Genomic DNA, 20,547 nt, shown 5'->3' on the forward strand with positions numbered 1-20,547 from the left:
ACGTGGGGATGGACCGCTCCTGAGCCGTTAAGATTTCCTTCTTAAAGAGTGCCCAGCCTTCCTGGGCTCCTTTGCCCTTCAGAACCACCTCCCAAGGGACTCTGCCAACCAGTGTCCTGAACAGCTCAAAGTCAGCCCTCCGGAAGTCCAAGACAGCGGTTTTACTGGTCCCCTTCCTGACTTCGCCAAGAATAGAGAACTGAACCATTTTGTGGTCACTCTGCCCAAGACAGCTCCCGACCACCACATCTACCACCAGTCCGTCACTGTGAACAGAAGGTCTAGGGGGCACCTCCCCTGGTAGGCTCTCTAACCAGCTGCGTCAGGAAGCTATCTTCCACACTCTCCAGAAACCTCCTAGACTGCTTTCTCTGGGCTGTGTTGTGCTTCCAGGATATGTCTGGGAAGTTGAAGTCCCCCATTTGTCCTGTATCTATACTGTCCTTCCTTATCTTAGAAAACTAAGCCTCATATATTGTTAACATAAGACTTAGCAAAAGGGTTAAAGTATTTTAAATGCTACTTTATGTAGTAATCTCAGTAAGGTTCTGATTTCAAATATGGCAGCATGGCATCCCACTTGATAATTTTGCTGTTCTGTTCCTATGGAGATGGCAAAGCATTTAATGAGGGTTGCTTTTTCGGCACATCTCGTAATTTGTCATACTCCCACTGCATTGGGCTCTACTTATGATAAAAACAAAACAAAAAAAAACAGGAAATGAAAATGAACTATTATCCTAAATTTTATAAAACTTGTGCTTACTTTCCTCTCAAATCCTTCATCAAAATGTTTATTTTAAAGTGTATATACATTCACGAGTATGATTTCTTTCTTCTTTTCTGTCAATATCCAAAATAGTGAGACTCTAATATGTGACTTATTTCTTGATTTGAAAGAAAAAGTTCAGGAACATCAGTCTCCCTAACTATATTGTTTTTGTTAGACCTGTTTTCTGGGTTTAAAAACTGTGATAGAAGAAGTCTGAGGTGAGGAATTTCACTATGGATAACAAATGGGAAGAGAAGAAAGCAGAAGGCAGCATGGTAGTGAACTTATTTCCATGTCTTGCAAAACTCAGTGTAACACTTAACTATGTCTGTTCCCTTTTGTGAAATGCACCTTTGTAATGAAACTAGTTAGACTGTTGTACACTGGAGAAATTCCCATTAGGAACGCAAAGGAACAAGGTATTTTCAAACCACGTAGCAGGATAAGACCAGTAAGTCCACATGACTTGTGTTGGATCTGTGTGTCTGTAATTGAGTTGGTCATGAGATAGAGAAGTTCTGAGCAGGATGGCTGGCACGCATCCTTCACTATGTGAAGCACTGGCAAGCCATTCGTGCAAAAAGCTGAAGTCTGCTGCCTGAGTCAGAAGAGCTGGTATGTGGCTACTTATGCGTACAAATCCAGGTTTTTATCTGTTTTCCCACATCACTGACTGTGTTACCAATGTCCTTTTAGTCCAGTGACAGAATAATTTCATATGAAAGCCACATAGAGAAACTTTAAGGAATCTAATCTAATCTCTCCTTTTTTTTTTTTTTCAATCTCATGCTTAATCATGAAGAGGAAAAAAAAAATATTAATCTTCACAGAACTAGAGATAACTGAAGTTTATATAGTGTGTAACTTAGAGGAAAAAAAAAAGCATAAAGCATTTCCTTAGCAAATGGAAAAAGGAAGGACCTTTGAAAACAACTTTTTTTTTTTTTTCCCCACTGAATTTTTATTATAAAAATGGAACTCACATAAATTCATACTGGATGAACTCGTTACACTTTTTTTTTTTCTAATTATCCATAATAGTTAATATTGTTGCATTAAAGAAAAGTGATGAAGCTAGAACTAAATAGTAGGAGATACGAATATGAATTTTACTCTGTAAAATTAATAAATAATCAACGTGTGCTAACATGAGGTTAGGTTTCAAATTAAAGTAGGCATCCAGCTTTTGTATAGCTACTGATACGTGAACAAGTCAGTAAAGGAAATCCCAAACTCTTGTATTTATAACTAATATCATTGTTAAAATGAAGTGCCCACCTTTTGAAGGTCCTAATGCTAACAATACTAACCTTGATTGCTGCCGAGCTGACAGCTTTTTGTCATTCTGCAGAAATACACTATACTTGAACTGAGAAAACATGCAGTTGTCCCTCTCCCTCCTTATTCCCACAAACTGGAACAGTATTATGTTAGCATGAGTTGTGCTGAGCCGAATCCAATCTGGAATTAAGAATGCTCCAGGGCATTTTTAATAAACTGTCATTCATTTGAACTCTAACCTTCTTTAATTTACAGAATCTGGTAATGCAGATGTATACTTCAGCCACGTTAATTTCTTTTTCTTTTATTATCTTGGTGTGAAAGTGATGTGTGTACTGATGGGACTTGAAGATGTGAAACTGCAGAAGAAGTAGCAAGTGTTCATTTAGAATGGACTCAAAATTAAGAAAGAATTGTAATAGTTTGGTTTGGTGGTTTTCTGCCATTCTGAAATGTAAACAAATTCTGGTACTGATTTTATTAAAACCCTTGAAGTGCTGATGTCAGGCTTTCTGAAAGTAAAATGGCTTTTATTTGAAAGTGCAAAGGATAAAAAGAAGCCATTGTCTTGCACAAAAAATAATAATAATAATAATAATAAAATCCCTACAATTATATTCAGGGCATAGAGCATTCGATAGCGAAGAACTTTGTATTCATCGAGGCTATCACAGTAAACTCTTTTAAAACATGAATTCTTATTCGTTCTTAAGCTGATATCTAAAATGACAAGGTTTGTGCCCAGAAACAGTTAAACTACCAGATACGGTGGGGAAAAATGAGCAGGGTCTCAGGCCGGCTGGCTGAGGAGCAGACCGACGGGAAGTCGGAGGTGTTCCTGCCAGCTGCCCGAAAGGTGTCGCTGCAAGGCAGAGATGGATGCTGCGGGAGGGCACCACCAGCAGGGCCCACACGGGGACGGCAACACCTGAAGGTCTTGAAGATGCTGCATGCATCCGGAACACGGTGCTGATCCTCGGCAATTAAGCTGAGACGCTTTCTGTACTTCTGTATAAATAAACGTTGTAAGGAGGCCTGTGTGTTAATTTAGGTAGAATAGATGCCTTAATTTTGAAGGAAAAGGCCTGGATGAGGCAATACAGGTAACAAATATAATAATCGATACAGTTTATCTCGATCCTTCAGACAACATTGAGAAAAGTATGTTAATATGTGAAACTGATGCATCAACAGGGGACTCAGTTCAATATCTGGACAGTGGAGAAACCAAAACAAGCAGAAAAAACAACTCTGGAGGCAGGATGGTACCAGCATTTTGGAGAAGAAAGGATTCAAGGGTGCACAGAATTTTGTAGATGCAGTACAACTAAATTCCCTAGAAAGAAGCATTTTGCCGTAGGTCAGAAAGGTAAAATTTTACCCTTGTAGTACTGGATTCATCTCTGTTCCTCCAAGTTGTATGAGGAGATAGTAAATCAATGTTCACCTTTAATATTTTCTGCTATCGTTTTAATTCTAGTATCAAAGAAGAAAATATGTGCTTGCATTAAGAATTTGGTTTGTTTTACACTGCCTTTTTTTTCCAACTAGACTTTTATATCTAAATAAAACTACCATCAATGTTTATTTATCCATTGTGTTATGTGCTACAGCTATATAATTATATGAAGATGATTGTGTGTACTACATCAGCACTCACATATTTTGATTTCATAATAAAATACCTGATTAAAGAAAAAAATTGAAAAATCATTTTCTTCTACCAATGTCTGCCATTTCAATTCTGCTCTAGATTTTGGTAAGACAGCTAACTAAGAAAACGTATCTCAGAACTTGGGTCATATTCAAAAACTGGAGGAAGAACTAGCTGGCAAATACTGTGTTGAAAGTGTAAATGGAAGTATAACTTTCAAGTCTTCATGTGTTAATGATTTGTGGTTTGAAAAAGTTTTCATATTTAAATTTTTAAAGTTTTTTTTTTTTCTTTCAAATTTTGATCTCTTTTCTCTGGTAATGTATAAGTATGTTATTAGTATACATTAACAAACCCACAGCTTTGTTTTTCTGAAGTCTTTAATTTCCATAAATATTTTAAAATACAGCTGATGTGATATATCAGAAATTAGGTGAGCATTCAGTCAGTCAACAGGTTAAATAATAAACTCAGCTGAATCTGCAGGAAAAGGAGGGCAGTTGTACTAAAGATATGGAACTGGTACTGTTCTGCCATTTTACACTCGCATCTCCAAGTGTAGAGTGACTTGGTGTTTAAAGGCACTCTCTTGAAGCAAGAGGCTGTATGAGTGAATGACTTTGCAGTCTTGAATCCTCACTACTGTTTCTGTTAATGTATGCTACGCAAAATTAACTATCAGCCTGGAGCAGCAGATAAGCAGTTATAAGTTCAGTAGAAACTGTGTGTTTTAAAAACCACAAGGATAAGACTATTAGTAGTTGAGACTTCTCCTTCTTGGAAACAGCACAGATTTGTGTTCTTGTACTAAGATAGGAAATGAAGTATCAGTTGTTATATATTAGAAATTGAGTATATTTTTAAGAAATTTCTATCTCCTGGTTTTTATTATTGCTATTATTATTATTATTTTCCCATGTTTTTCCCCTTTTTCTCAAGTGTGAATTGAGCTTTAATTCAAGTTGTTAGGCACTGAAGGGTATCAGATGTGCCCTAGTATTCCATTGATCTTTTTACAGTGTTTGTAAAGATGCAGATGCAGCTTGTGTAGAAGGGATAAGCAATTTGTGTATCATATTCAAACAGGGTGCGTGTCCTGCTCATTATAATCTCTCATTTCATGGAGATGATACTATTAATTTTGCTTTGTTGAACTTGTTATATGGGAGGCAAGCAAAGCCATGAGTGTTCAGCTTGAAACAAAAATAAGTGGTTTATAGACACTGATTGCATGTTAGTAGATCTTAGATAACAACAACAAACAACAATTAAGCATTGGCTTGGGGGAAAACATCTTACTTTCCCTGTAGACACGTTGATTATATGACCACAGCTGAGTTTTGTTAGACTTTTCAGTACACCAGCAGAAATGAACACTTTACAATGACTTGTATAACATGAACAACTGGATATGTTCCAGTTTTCTTCCTCTCTCCTATTTCTTTTTATTTAGATGTTCTTCCTGAAGTGTTGGCTAATTTATAAAATGTTAATATTTGGGCAAAGGAGGTTAAAAAAAAAAAAAAGAAAATACAGGAAATACAGTATTCATTATTTAAATCACTGTACCTTATACAAGTAAATGAAATCTGTTGTTTATTTGCAGCTCTTCAAGTAAACTATCATTTGAACATTTGTTAAGAGTAGTGGGAAAGCGTACTAAAGTGTCCTGTTTACCAGAAACTATTTGTCCCCCATTGGTTCTGTGATTCATCCCACAAGTGATTTTTCTGCTTCTAGACAGGTGACATATGTAGTCATCTCTGCTCTTCAGTTTGTTCTTCAAGTAATTTAATACAGCATAGCAAACACTTTTTTACTTCTAAATATTTTTTTCTGAAAACAGGAAGTTTTTCTGAATTCCTGCAAGTAATTTACCCTAAATTCAGTTGATGTTTACCAATGCTAAAGAAACAGTTGGATCACGCGACTTTCCTGTATTCTATACTTCAGAGATTCTCATAGTTGTCATGAGAAAAGTAACTTGGTTGTTATTAGAGCAATAACAGACATTTAAAGTTCAGAACCAGGGAATAGTTTGGGTTAGAAGGGACCACTGGAGGCGACGCAGTCTAAATGTCTTCTCAAAGCAGGGATAACTTCAAAGTGTGATCAGATTCTCTAGGTTTCATTCAGTCAAGATTTGGAGAGTCTACAGCTTCCATAGGCAACCTGTTCCAGCGCAGAAGGATGTGCATTTTCTGATGAAAAATATGTGGATGACCATGCTAAGTTTTTATATTAAAGTACATATCTATTATCTGCATGTAAAATTTCTGAAATTAGTATTGTGATGGGTTACCAACACCCTGAATTACAAATATTTTCTGCACCATTTATATTTTTATAAATTGTGTCTCTATGTGGCAGCGTTCCAGGTTAAATAAATTTCTGGCAATCTGTATTTGTTCTGGTTTGTATAAATGTTACTTATTACTAGATGGAAATGTTGTTGTTATTATTATTATTATTATTATTTGTATTTAACTTTGGTTGTTAGTTTCTAAAATAGGAATGGATTTCAACAGCCTTTTACTTAAAATAATTCCTTTTGTGTGTGGATTTTTTTTCTTCTGTATTTACATAGATTTAAGATTTACTCATTAAGCTTAATATTGAGCTTAAAAAGTTCTCCTCCTTTTAGGTAGAAGAGCTGATGAATGCATTGGAAAAGACTAGACAAGAATTAGATTCTACCAAAGCCCGTCTTGCCTCAACACAGCAGTCTTTGGCTGAGAAGGAAGCACATCTGGCTAACCTAAGAATAGAGAGGAGAAAACAGCTTGAAGAAATTCTAGAAATGAAGTAAGTACATTGATTTCTCTATTTCTAGATAATTTTTTTCTCAAGAGTTTTTTTTTTCAACTTTTTTTTTTTTTTTGGTCTATATATAAGGTCTTTCAATAGTTGTAGGACCTAAATTCCTTTTAAAATATAAAAAGCAAGAGTGTTCATTTCAGAAGCCATTTCATTACTTAACAATTGATATGAGAATTTTTTTGAAAGCTGTCATTTGTTACATGCAAGTAAAATATCAGTGTAGTGTAACTTCCATGAAAAACAGAGGATTTAAGGCCCTGTCCTTCAGTGACAATTGTGTGTTGGAGTTCCTGTTATTGGCAAATGCAAAGAGAGAGGTTTATAAACCTTGTGAATGGTGCAAAGTTTATTGAATTTAGTGGGTTAAAAACAACAACAGATACAAATACAGATCTGTGTTCACATTATTACCATATATGTGTACAGAACTGGCAAAGGAAGATAGACCTGTAATTAAATCTAACTTTCTACACATGATAAAGGAAAATATCTGTAATTACAGCATATTAAGGCTCTAAAATGTCTTTAAAAATGGCATTTGCCAAAAAGGGCTGATGCTATTATGACTTGTCTAGGTTGGTAAGTGTATAATTAATGTTCAACAAATAAAATCCTCAGTTATAATTTCCAAACTATTTTATTGCGAGAGAAAAAGAAAAACAAAACCATTTAAGACATATTTAGCTTTAGCTAAGTTGTTGTAGTTATCCTTACATTTTAAAGGGAGGTACATAATCAGAAAAATAGTGCTGTAAACAATACAAAGTGGCAAATGGCCACATACGCTTACTACAGTTGTATAAAAGTAGATTTTAATAATGGCTGCTGTGTAACATAGCTGAAGAAACACTGATGTAACCATGAATGTTCCCAGTAAAATTAGAAAAAACTTCTGCTTTTGACTTTAATGAGGTGTATATCTATACAGAAAATTGGAAACGCATATGAATTGCAGTATTATGTGATGTATTGAATTTATATGCTTTTTTAAAATGTGTAAATATTGATTCACCTACAATAACCTAGATGTTCAGAACAACCATTTTTCATGTAGTCATTTATTTTCTGTGTAGTGCCTTGATCTGTTTCTTTGAGAACAAAACAATATATATAAAGTCACATGGCAAAATATTACTGAACAGAGAGCACAAATAGTGAGAATAATGACAGATTTACATAATCATTTTTACTTCCTGTATATTTTAGGGTAATTTATTAATTGGCAGCATTGACCATAACTTTTATTTATCATTTTAGTATTCAATACTGAGTGATTACAGTTCTTGGCTGCTAGCTTCCAGTTAAATAGGCATGCAGTGTGTGTTTAAGAACATTCATGATGATTTCCTATGCTTATATTATGTTCAAGTTCCAAACATAACTCTGCATTCTAGGCCCATCTGGCTGACATTGCCAAGATCCATTTTAATTTACTGGCTGCAATCGGTTGTCAGTTTTAGGTAATTTCTTCGGTTGTCATTACATGTCCCTATATAAATTCAGTTATTTAAGGAAGTTTAGAATAAAAGTGGATAGCAGCTTAATCTTATTCATTGTCTGGTTTGTCTTTTTGAACTGGGAACTACATAAGTACTCTAAAGGAAAGTTAGTTGGATGGAAGGAGATAAACATCAAGTTCCTCTTATCTTGATGCAAATATGTGAAAACATGAGATTTACTCTAAAGAATTTCTAAGTGTTAAAGTTTGGAGAAAGATTTGCATGTGTATTGTACTTTCTAAATATAAGGTTCCCTCCCCCAAATGTCTATAAAAATATTACTGTTTTAGTTCTGGAGGAAACATTTTTCTTATGGTCGTCTTTTTTTTTTTGCACAGTGTATGCATAACTCATACTGACATTAATGGAAGTTACGCATTCATGTTAACAGCAAAATGCACCATGTGTTCAAATCCATCATGTTACCTAATTGTCTTAATACTTTATGCTCATTATACCTCCAAGCAAAATAAAATCAATAAGCTTATATCTTAATAACTGATTGTTTTAAAAAAAAAAAATCTGTTGTGTAGTATGTCAAAAGCCATTTTGATGCTTAAAAAAAAAGGTTTATCATCAACAGAAATGTTTTAGTTGGCCTGAAATTAAAAATTGGTTGTTAGAAATATATATATGTAAACTACTCTTTCCAAGATGTTTTTGTTTTCTGAGTGTCTACAAGAAGGAACAGAGCCTACTGAGAACTTCGTTTTCTAGGAAAGCCTATTCATTTCGTAATACAAAGAGCTGGAAGGTAGAAACTTGTGATCTGTTATGAGGTGGGTTTTTTCTTTTTTCAGATGTTTCAGAAGTGTCATATTTGTTGAACATGCTTTCATGACTACAGAGCATCCAAAATGCTTTCATATAGAGTGTCCTTTCCTGTATGGTGGATCCTTACAAAACTCTGAAACGCGCCTCCAACAAAATTAGATAGCTATATAGGTGGATGAGTATTTTTATATAAAAACACTTACTTATGGAATGTGGATCTTACTATATGGAATAGGTAATCTTTTTAGAAATAGTGAAAATTGTTTTCCCTTTGAAAGATAATAAAGTTTGACCTGGAGAGCCAATAGTCATAGAAGGAAGTTTAATGCCATGTGAAAGAGAAGACATAAAAGTTATCATCACCTTTTTTGTTAAGTTCAACTTTTAAATTATATGCATTTCATCTTCTAGCTGCAAACACTGAAATTAAAATAAAAATCCCCAACTTTGTTACAAAAACTTGGGGTTTTCTTGGTTAAAAATCCCTTAAATTCACTTTCTACACTTTAATTAGCAATGTTTAAATTTAAGATTTAGAAAAAGAAGACGTCTTTGTGGTTTTGCATTCATTCTATGACCCTTCATTAACTTAGTTACAGGTGACAAAAAAAGGCACACTTAGCAGTAATCTCCAAAGCTTAATCTCCAAATATTTGCAAAAAACTGAACTTCATGTTTTGTCTTGAAGACCAATGAATTCCTAATTTTTGAGCTCCGACTGTAATTACTGAGCATTTCCTTTAACAGTCAACTTAGTACACTGAAGTTTTCAGAGCAACCTGAATGAAATTCTTGCCAAGAGTCTGAAAGGTGGGGTAATTTCCTTGCCTTTGATGAAGTTCATGCTGTCACCTGTGAGTATTGCTAAACCAGTTTTGCTGGAAGCAACTTTGCCCTGAAATTCACTACGAATTTTCAGAAGAAAAAAACATATATTCCCTATTGTGGAATAAATCCGATTACTTCAAATGCAGCATTAAAGATCTCCTAATAAAATAACCAGCTACTTGTCCTTTAATTCAATAACAAAGATAGAATGTTGCTGTGCTGTCAAAAAAAGAAAGTTTATTTTTTAAATTAGATTTTCCAGTAAATTTTCTTATAGTGTCAGTATAAAATGAAACATTCCTTCCTTTGTTTAAGAATGTTCACCATTTTTTTCACTGAAAATAATAAATGAATATTGCTTATCTCTGTTTTTTCATATGTTTACTTTATTCATTTAACAGCACCTGTGTATAGTCAAGGACGAAATATTTGTGGGAAGAAGAGGATAACATGTTTTTTCCACCATGCATTCAGTCCTACCAGCTGCCACTCTTTGCAGAAGTGCTGAATCCAAACTGCACTTTTACCTCCTGGGCTGGTTGTTCAGCTGATCTGCCAAAAAAGGACTGGGCAGTGCCATTTGCCACTAGGTGCCAGTCTCGGGTGCAAGACCGTACTCTGGGTCGCTTTGGTTTAAGGAACTGGGTAGGAGCAGCTGCACAGAGCAAGTAGGAAACTTGTTGCAGGGAAGTGAATCAAAGCAAGACTGTCTGTAACGTTGTCTGACTGGTCCCTTCCTCCCTTTTAGTGCAGGAAATTGTACCATGGATGCATAAAAATGGCTTCAAGTGGGCTTTCTGCAGACATCACAGGGATGAAGAGGGACATTGAATGAATTCTGGAAGTCAGGGATCACAGCCTAAGGGGAAGACTGTAATATGCAAAACTAGATAGTCATAGTTTGTAAGAAAGTAAAAATATTTTATGGAATATTAGTGGCAGAAGTATACGGAAGTTTACCGTTCATCCGGTTTTCCCCAGGCATCCTCCCACCTTTCCATCTATAAATTTTACCCAAAGTAGAAGGTGGCGATTTCACATCTGTGTAGTAGCACAGCAGGAGCTGCAGCTCTTGCATGTTCATAGAACGTAGACATGCTTCCAGCACCTGGATGAATCAGCTCATGTCCCTGCCTTACCTTCTCCTATTACTGTTTCCATCCATTACCATCTCAGGCTGGTACTCGGGTAGGGAAAGGAACTCGGGGAGTTTTTGCATAATTATGTCCTAGTTCAATCCAAGAGGTTCAGTAACCCATAGGACAGTGATTTCTTCCTCATCACTGGGGGTACAGCTATGGTCAAAACCTCTTCTGAAGTTGCTGTGTGAGCAGTAAATCCAGCACACCTGGAACATTTGGAGTCATTGTGTAGGCAATTCACCTGTTCAGTGCATACATAGGCCAGAAGCCTGAGACTCATCAACTGGAAAATCCCCGGTGAAAATGTAGGGTCTCTTCTTGCATACAGTCATTACGTTATCTTTGTTTTTTGGGATCTTCCATAGCAGCAAAGATGAGGAAAATAATGTAGCAAGGGAGGAGAAATTGGCAAGGTGATTTGAGTTTGGAACTATCCTTTGAAATTGCTTGGAACTCCCTCTTTAAAAGCACTTAAAATGATAGCTTCTCTACAGACGCTGTCTGCTTTCTGTGTTACTGGTTATGCAGTCTTTTTTGTGTTTTCTTTTTTTCTTTTCAGTAAGAAAAGCAAGGAGGCAGATAACCTTCTCTTGCCTACACTAGAAACTGAGGTGTTTTTACTAAAAAAAAAAAAAGTGGGCAAAATTGCTTTGCTTATGCTTTTTTTTTTTTTTTTTTTAATGCTGTTGTATTGAAGAATTACCCTAAAACAAGTCACCACCTACCTTGCAGATAGTTCTAGGCTAAATTAATAATAGTGGATACATGACACTAAAAAATACTCTTTGAATTGAATTTTAACCAAATATACCAGAGTCGGATATCTTAGACTATTACAGTCTATATTTGGTGAAAGTTATGATAATTTCTCTCACATTAATTATTTAAAATAACATATTTTTACTTAATAGGTTAGATAACAGACTAGTGTATAAATAGCTGTGGAGAAAAAATATTTTTCAGAAAGTAGGTTACTTTTTTTTTTTTTTTGTTATAATTATTATTTTGGCTTGTTTCAGCTTTAGAATTGTATACCATAAATGTGTTCAGTGAATTGATAGCAAGTTGATTGTCTCAAAAATTGTTACATTTTGAATGTAGAACACTAGACTGTTTTTTAGTAACCTGTGGACTGCTTTCATTTAATTGCAGGATTCATGCTGAGAGTGTAGAGAGTCATATCCCAAGTTAAATACAAACAAAACAGCAGGATGTTGATACAACTGTGACTTCCACAGGAAGTAGAATGGTAATGTGGTCTCCTAACTTGGGTGGAAAGTCTCTTGTGACTGCTTTTGCCCCATAGACCTGTAACACAGCATGCCTTGACTAACATTTTTGACACCAACTTGCAAACACCATAAAGATTAGAGAAACCCAAATGAAGGCTTTGTTCTCTGGAACAGAAGCATTCTTGACTAAAATGAAGAGATGTTTTTCTTTAGTAAACAATGAAGGGGTAAAAAGCAATAAAATGTTTCTCTCTGTGCGAACAGAATGATTGAACTGTTTACTTGGCAAAATACTTCTATTTTTAAATACACGAGTGTCACCAAATTTCTATTCACTTGAGAGTCATAGGCTCAGACTAAACTATAAAATAATTTGATTTTATTTTATCTGGTATGTGATACTTGAAATTTTATCAGCATGGGAAGCAAGTGTCATTTCTTCATTTTTTTCTTAAGGTCATATTTTATTTTCAGAGTAGATTTGCACGTGCTGTTGAAGGTAGTAAGATCAATTTAGGCTTTCTTTAAAACATGGTTATGAAAGGCTATATTTTGCCTGCTTTTTTGTGTGTGTATCCAAGCTGGAGCCTCTCCCATGTTTCCTGTCCCCTTCAGACAGTAGGAGAGCACAGTAACACTTTAAATGCATTTCCCACCCAGGAAAGTGATGTCCTCCTTTCTGTTGCGGAATGGCAGTAGTGCTTTTTATGTCATGAAAGCATTGCCTGAATATGAACCAGAAAGAGTGGTTCAAACATATTCAGGATAACACATAGATGGTTATGAAAATGTGCTTAATTTTCTGATCTAAAAAATGTCTGAGTTTTGACCTGTTTGTTTTCCTCACAATTATTTTGGATTAATTATGAATTTCAGTGAGTAATGTTCTCAAGAAACGATAGGAATTTAAGCTTCAGTCTCTGTAGCTGTAAAAATGATAATCTAGGTTCCTATGATCTATGGTTTAGAAGCATCTGCTAAGCAGAAAGGGACTTTGATGGTAGTTGTACCCCTGTATTCTAGTAGTGGACTTTTACTTCTGACTTTGTTGCCATTAATTCTCTACTCTCTCTGGTACCTTGCCTCAGTAGAAGAATAGCAGTATGGAGCTGGGCAAACATTTTCAGTTGGAAGTTCGAAAATACTTTCTAGGGGTTTTCTTCTTCTACGGCTTTCCCAGAACTTGAATGGTAAAGAGATCAAGGGGATCCTGCAACTGCTTTATGAGCAGGGACTTAAAGACTCTTCACTCTGGGGAGGGGAGGGCAGGGGTAGGATATGTTTGAAGTTTGCGGAATCACAAAGGCGGGCAGAGGCTGAATGTGGAACTGTTGTTTGCTAGATCCCCCTGAATGAGGAATATGAGGCACTTGTTGAAGTTAATCAGTGATTGATTCAAAAGAGAGAGAAGTCCTGCTTTACAGGGTCATTGGAGACCTTCAGGAGCTTGCTTCCCCAGAAGGTAGATAGCATCAGGTGGTTCAAAAAGGGGTTAGACAAATTCATGGACAAGAGGTATACTTCCTTATACTCTTTGGCTGTTGTTCTTGAACTGTGTTCCTAAAATTTATTTTCTCTCTGAAGTATAAGCTCTTTTCTTGCACATTGCTCCTTTATACCGTAACACAATGACCATGCATGTATGCATAGTTAATGGTCAGGTGTTTTAAAATCATTTTTTGAGAACCCATTATATTAAATCAACTATTACTCTCTGGAAATAATAAAGACCACAGTTTGAATAACCTTTAGCTTCTGTTGACCTACAGGGAATAAGCGTATTTACAAGATGATACAATTGACAAAAATGATTGTTTTAAAGTGGAGGTTGTAAGAGTGTGGTATGACACTTACACTCTCTGGGGTCTGGACTTCTTAGAAGTCAGACAGGATTCACAGCCATTCAGGTTTGCAGGCATCACAAGCTGCTAGCAGGACTTTCAGGAGCAGAGTCTTATTCACAGTATTCTAAATTCATGTGAGGTAATGTTCAGAAAGGTGCAATGGTGAGAAGGATAGTATATAAGAGTAAGAAGGGAATAGAAATTAGTATTAAGTGCAACATGGACAACGGTAAAAGGAAAGAGGGCTGTACAAAACTAAAGAATGAAAATTTTGGTCTGGACTTGGAAAATTCAGGCCAGTGAGTAAACTTACAATTTTTAGCTGAAGTTAACTTAATGGTGAGTTTATGTATGTTAACTTTTTACATGAACAAAAATTTTGTGTGCTGTTTACTAAGAATTACACTTTTTTCAGGTTTCCATTGCACAACTTTCTTTTTTTTGATGTAAGACAATATAAGCAAGAAAATCATTTTACCAGAACAGTGCTGTAGAAAAAACAAAAAAACAAAAAAACAGTGCACACTATTACTTAATTACTGATCTTGGCAAATGTATATATGGTTTGTTTTAAAGCTATCTTAAAGTGCTTTTAGTATATTAAAAGTTACTAATGATAAAAATGATGAAATAGGATGGTATTTGTTTTGAAGTTCAGCCAGCATGGGAAAGTGAAGGCCTCCACCTCTGACAATATACTCAAAAGAACAGGTGGCTCAAAATCAAAAGACAGCAAGGAGGAGTAGGAGGCTGAAAGTAAAAAAAAAAAAAAAAAAAAAAAAAAAAAAAGGCTTATTTTCCATGGATTTTTTTTTTAAGCTAACTGAATTATACCCTTGTCTACTGAAACCCTCTTAGTGTTATTCCCACTGGCCTCCATGACTCCATGACACCTAGGGCAGTGCTGATCAACTGCAGGCTCCCATATTCCTAACCTCAGCCAACTGAATGTGATTCTAGCAGATGTTTCTGCATTTTAGACCTCAAAATATGATGGGTCTGTTTTTTCCTTTTTCCAATGGCAAATCTTGCATGCTTGAGACCCATCTCATGACATTCAGTAAAGTGGTGGGAATTAGAAGCTGAGGGTTTCCCTGATGGGGCAATGCTGAGTTAATGTAAACTCAGATTTATGAAAATGGAGAACCGAAGAAATTTAAAGGTTTGTATCATTTAAACTAAATTACTGGACTATTGTTTAATACTGTATAAAAATATAATATATGCTTAGAAATGTTTGTGATAGTGTTTTCTGGTAAAAGAAAAAAGTTTTATAAAGTCAGGAGAGAACAGAAGTAAAAACAATCAAGCAAAACAGCTTTCTTAATGGCAGAAGGGAAAAAAAATTGGTTAACCTTCCCTGCCTTCCCATTACTCCTTATGTTCTATGAAGTAAATTCACTGCTGTCTCCTTCTTGTGCTTCCTCATTCCTTCAACCTCCCCACGCCCCCAGCAAAACAAGTACTTCTCTGTGTATTGTGGAAAAATAAATTGTATTTCCTATTGCTTTGTTTTTTCAGAATTAGGTTCTCTGGTGTCTAATAAGGTGCAAGATGTGCTTGAAGTTTCCCTTCTCATGTCTGGGGCATTCATAAGTATATCATGCTTAGTAAGGTGTGGGCTTATGTGGCAGTCTTTCTTCTTGTTGAGGCATAAGTCAGATTTACTCCTTTATCTAACTGGTATAGTGAAACCTGTAAGAACTCATTGTCATGGAGGTCTTTACCTCCATCTTGAAATCAATCAAAGCGTTTCTTTTGGGGAGTGAAACACACTCATACCAGATTTAAAATCAAAGTGAGAATGCCACATTATTGTTCTGATGGTGTTTATGCCCTCCCACTGAAGCGTGTATAGCTTTCCAATATTGAATATAAGCCTGACGAGACTGTTCAGTACTCCTTATTAATAGAGTGCCAGGCCTTACACAGAGTGCCAGGCCATTAAGCATTACCGTAACAAACAAGATAGCAAAAAGAACATGTATCATGTTATTTACTGTCAACACTATCTGAACAGTGTGAGTATAGAAATATCGTAGTAAAAGGAGGGCTCTTTTTCAAATATAATTGGTGAAATACGGCATGTAGCATAGCACACAAATATGTGCGAAAATACTGAATTTCTAATGAATGACACCTTTCCTTTCAGTGCTGGGCTGCTGTTTGCAGAGGCTGCTAGATCATGACTTAAGTGATGGCAGTGGAAATTAGGATGAACTCATCTCAATTTTCTCTGATTATGAACAAACTTGGCTATGTCCACACTGTTGTGCAGTGTGCCAGCGTATGTTAGCAAAGAGAAGCCCTATTTAAGAAGGTACATATATAAGATGGTACATACATATGTCTGTGCTATGTCTTATAGTCAAACTGATGTGTTCAGGATAAACATCACCTTAAAAGGACACCTTGGCTTGCTTCCTTAGTGCAAAGTGGCTTCAACGGACTAGATAAACTTTTCAAGGTGAAACAAAAGCTTGGTGATGGCACAAACCTATGCAAATAATGTTAGTGGTAAGATTTACAATTGTTGCTAAATAGTACTGTTGCATTTGTGGAGGAACTTGCATGATTCTAATAGAAGTACTACACTTACGATGTTGTATTTTAGTATGTAAAGGTATATTGGTGAATGGAAGTGAAAGAGTATATGATTCTGAATTTCTCAAAAAAAAAAATCCAGCTTTAGTTTTGTAAATATGTATAAAGTAATAGGAAACTGTGATTCACTGGCTTACGTTAGAAATGTAAAAATACCTTTTTTGTGGTTAAATGCTTCCCAGTTTCTAACCACTGCTACCTCAAACATGTAGTTTATCTTTTTTTGCGTTTGACTCTGACCAAAATTAGGCTACACAGTCCTTTGAGGATCATCGTATTGCTACTATCATTTTAGTTACCAGTGGTTCTTCTTTTTTACTTCCCAGAAAACTCATCGTGCATTCTTTCAAAGACTAACTTACATGGTTCTCATCTTCTAGGAGGGAGGGAAGATGTAGATTGTTCGGAGACAGTCACTGCATTTACTACTGTGTTCTTTTGTTTTTTAACTTCTCTGAGCTACCTTTCAAGTTAGTAAACAGACATAGGTACTGAGGAGAAAATGTCAAAGGTAGAGTTCATAGGACAGCTGAAATAATTTGTCACCTCTGTGTGGAACACAGAATCAAAGCTAGCGTAGATACTTTCAACTGCTTTTCAACCTTACTGACTGGAAGAATTTTGGAGAAAATGCTGCCAGGTGTGAGCCTGGGACCTTATTGCATCAGTTAGCAGCAGTAGGGAGGGGACTTCAGGGTAGCTGTGTTCAGCTGTCTGCATCTTCTGGCAAACTGGGTCTCAAACACTGATTAGGAAAGGAGTTATACAGGTAATAGGAAGAAGGATCTGAACTTTAAAAACCTGTCGCTCTAAAAGGTCCAAACCATCTCATCGCTACTCAGGGGAACTACACTGTTTGATAACTTCTGGGTATTTTTGTTAACCATACAACCTCATCCAGGTCTTTCAGGATTATCTTGAGAAACTGATCTCTTTTTCGTTTTCTGTGTGGTCTGTAAACAAAAAGTAAGTGGTTTAAGTCTGGGGGCGTAGAGCAGGAGCTGGTGCTGGGACTATTGTGAGATTCAGTAGCATCAAAGAAGAGATTATTATGTAACACTTAAAGAATATAAACCCAAGAAGTGTGGTAGATCATCATTTGACATCTGGCAACTTAATACCCTCTTAATAGAGTGGAATATATTCTGACATTCATGAGTTTAAAGAAAAGACCTTCTACCTATTTAAAAATACTTGCAGATCTGGTGTGTATGAAAGAAACTTGACTGCTTTCCAGTTTTGTTTTGAGTGCTCATTCCCCATGCTTATCAATTATTTTGTCAAGAACTGAAACAAAGCTGGTGAAACAAAACCAGTCTTTTGTGCTTTTGTGGCTACATATACATGAGCACCACCCTGCTACCACCAGTGCTCCTCCCATCAGATCCTCTCTCTAAAAGAAAAAAAAAAAGTCAGAGGATTCAATCAGGATGAAAACTGCCCACAGTATTTTCACAGTTGTATTAAGAAATATAATTTATATATATATATATTTTTCTTTGAGAGATCTCCCTTCAACACTTCAATGTAGTGATGTTTTGTTTAGTCTAACGTAGGTTTTTGTTAGTATCTAGCCTAAAAATGAATCTAATTAACAGATGAACTTAGGAAATCCCTACTGTAATTTAGCAACTAAATGAATGGGGGATATCAGTATATGACAGGCAACTTCCACTTAAGGCTAATGTAACTATTACCTCATTAGAAGTGCAACTTTAAACTCTTCAAATAAAAGTTTTATTGAATTTAAAATATGTATTTGAGAAAGGACTAGCTGAACTTACTTGAAATCCGCTTTGTGAAATTATGCTGCCTTTATTGATACTGACTAGCTTTACAAATGTTTATCTTAATTATGTTTTATTGTGATTAAAAAAAGATTGCAGATACTCTGCCATTTCTGTAAAGTGAGCTGTTGGAGGTTTTTTTGTTAAAGCTGGGGGTAGGGTACAAAGAATAGTCCAGCTCCAGAGAGGAGGCCCCTCACAGGCCATATGAATCCACTTACATGTAAATTGCTTGTCTCTATGAATTAAGGTGAAGGTTATGAAAGAACTGCATTTCTGTGTTTATTGTAGGATTTTTGACAGTCTCTTTCCTCTTTCAAGTAAATTTGGCTTAAGTCCACAGTCAGTACAGTTTTAAGTAAACTCCTCTTTTGTTACATTAACAAGGTTATAATATCACTGAGGCAGATTTCCAGCTGCATGGATTGAGGCCTAAGCATGCAGACTGAGGGGATAATTAAAACCTTAGGGTGGGTGAGTTAAACTACCAAGTAAAATTGGATAAAAGGCTAATTGTCCATAGCAACATAATACATGTTTCTAAATACCTGTGATATAAAGATAAATATTTGTGGTCTTTTAATTCCTTTTTGAATGCTCGAATTCAGATTATATATTAGGGCATAACAAAAATCAACAATAAGAAAACAGAAACACAAGGAATTCTTAAAATTCCCATATATTGTATTTCAGTTATTAATGGAAAAAAAAATTTTTGAAGCCTGCAGTGATTTTCCAGCTTTCCTTACAAAACAGGAAGCATTTTTGTGTAGGAAGTACAAACCTCACTGTGTGATACAGTATGTCGGAATGGACTGGTCGGTGCTTTGTCAAAATTTGTCACATCTCTTTTTCTTTTCTCCTTTTTTTCATTATTAAGAGTGGAGTTGCATACCTTTGGTGACCTTCAAGAAGATGACATAGAGTCAGGCAAGATGATACATTAGTCAAAAAAAACAAAATGGGTTGTAATGGCAGCTTGTACTGAACTAAATGAATTGTGAAGGCCCATTTGTTATTCATTAGGAGAAGCAGAGCAGATTACTGTTCAGCCTTCATAGGGAGCCTTTAAACTTAAGGTCATTTTACACTAGTACCCTTGTGGCATGGACAGCATTTAATACATTTTTAACAGCTTTTACATTTCCATGGTTTGCAGCAGTGCTGGTTGAATCATTTCTGTAATGAAGGTGTTTTAAAGTAGTTTAGAGTTACTTTGGGGGAAAAACAGGAAAAAAAAAAAAGAAATAATTGGGTTGATGAAGTGACTTTATATACTAAAGACCTAAGCATGCAGAACGTACTGCTGTAAAGTAATGCAGGCTGATTCCCACTGCTAGAGAAGTACATCCCTGGGGAACTGTGCTTTTTTTTTTTTTTCCTCACTATTTTTAAACTTAGCTAGAACTATAGCTGTTTTTCACAGTGCTCATTCCTTTTGGGAAGGCAGGTCTGAGGATAGAAATTTCAGAATATTTAGTTTGAGATATTTCTGAGTTGCTCAGGAGTCTGATGGAGAACATTCAACATTTTGACATGTTTTGGGAAAGTGTGCATGCTAACTGTCTATTATAACCGTTGATGTGGGCATCTAAGGAACCCAACATAAAATGAACGTGGAGTAGAGGGTACAGTTTTGCTGATCAGAATAAATGTTGATCATTTACCTCTCAAATGGTTCAGTGGTGCTGTGGAAAGCCAAAGCAGAAAGGTAGGTACTGATATAAAACAATCTGAGAACAATTTGTTCAAATGTGTTGAACAAATCTAAAATTCTATTAGTTTAAAGTATGATTTATAACTCTAAAGAAAGGTATAATAACCCCAGTTAAAGGAGGTAATCATTTCACAAGCTCACGTTTTATTGCAGACTGCAGTCTTTCCTTTGCTACCTTTTAGATTGTTATGGGCTGTCAAAATCCATATTACAGTGACTTAATTTTTGTTCAGAAAATATTAGAACACAAATGATACACTGTGTTTCAGATTTGTTTTAAAATAAACATAACTAATAAAATGCTAATTTAAATGGTACTTCTCCCAGCAGCCAGCCCACCCCTAATTTCCTTTTTCTTACTTAGCAGATTAACAGCACGCATTCTATACTTGATTACAGATGGTATTCACTAAATTTTTTTAAATGATTTTACTGTTAGGATAATTATTGACAAAATGCTTGTGGACTCATAACCAGCATATGAAGAAGGAAAAAAATGCCTGGTTCTTGACAGCAGAAGTATTTTTATCTGAGTTTTTGAAATTTATTTTTTTGAAATTTATTTATTTATTTTGTAAGGCTAAAAGGCTGTA

The 20,547-nt window shown here is 35.5% G+C and overlaps 1 protein-coding gene across 31 annotated transcripts in view; it reads left to right on the plus strand.

The window, feature by feature from the left end:
- ERC2 (ELKS/RAB6-interacting/CAST family member 2) overlaps nucleotides 1–20,547 on the plus strand; it is a 525,223-nt gene that overhangs the window by 291,242 nt on the left and 213,434 nt on the right. For 30 of the 31 annotated variants that reach the window (XR_014571289.1, XR_014571290.1, XR_014571291.1 and 27 more), the window contains one exon: nucleotides 6,352–6,512. Coding sequence is in view for 24 of the 31 variants with exons in the window: in XM_083795056.1 (XP_083651182.1) it covers nucleotides 6,352–6,512 (161 nt within the window). In the remaining 7 variants the exon portion in view is untranslated. Of the gene's footprint in view, nucleotides 1–6,351; nucleotides 6,513–8,364; nucleotides 8,626–20,547 lie in introns of those variants that run through there. The other variant, XM_083795055.1, reaches the window with a different exon arrangement.

This window comes from Anser anser (genome assembly GCF_964211835.1).
Source record: "Anser anser genome assembly, chromosome: 12".
Taxonomy (NCBI): domain Eukaryota; kingdom Metazoa; phylum Chordata; class Aves; order Anseriformes; family Anatidae; genus Anser; species Anser anser.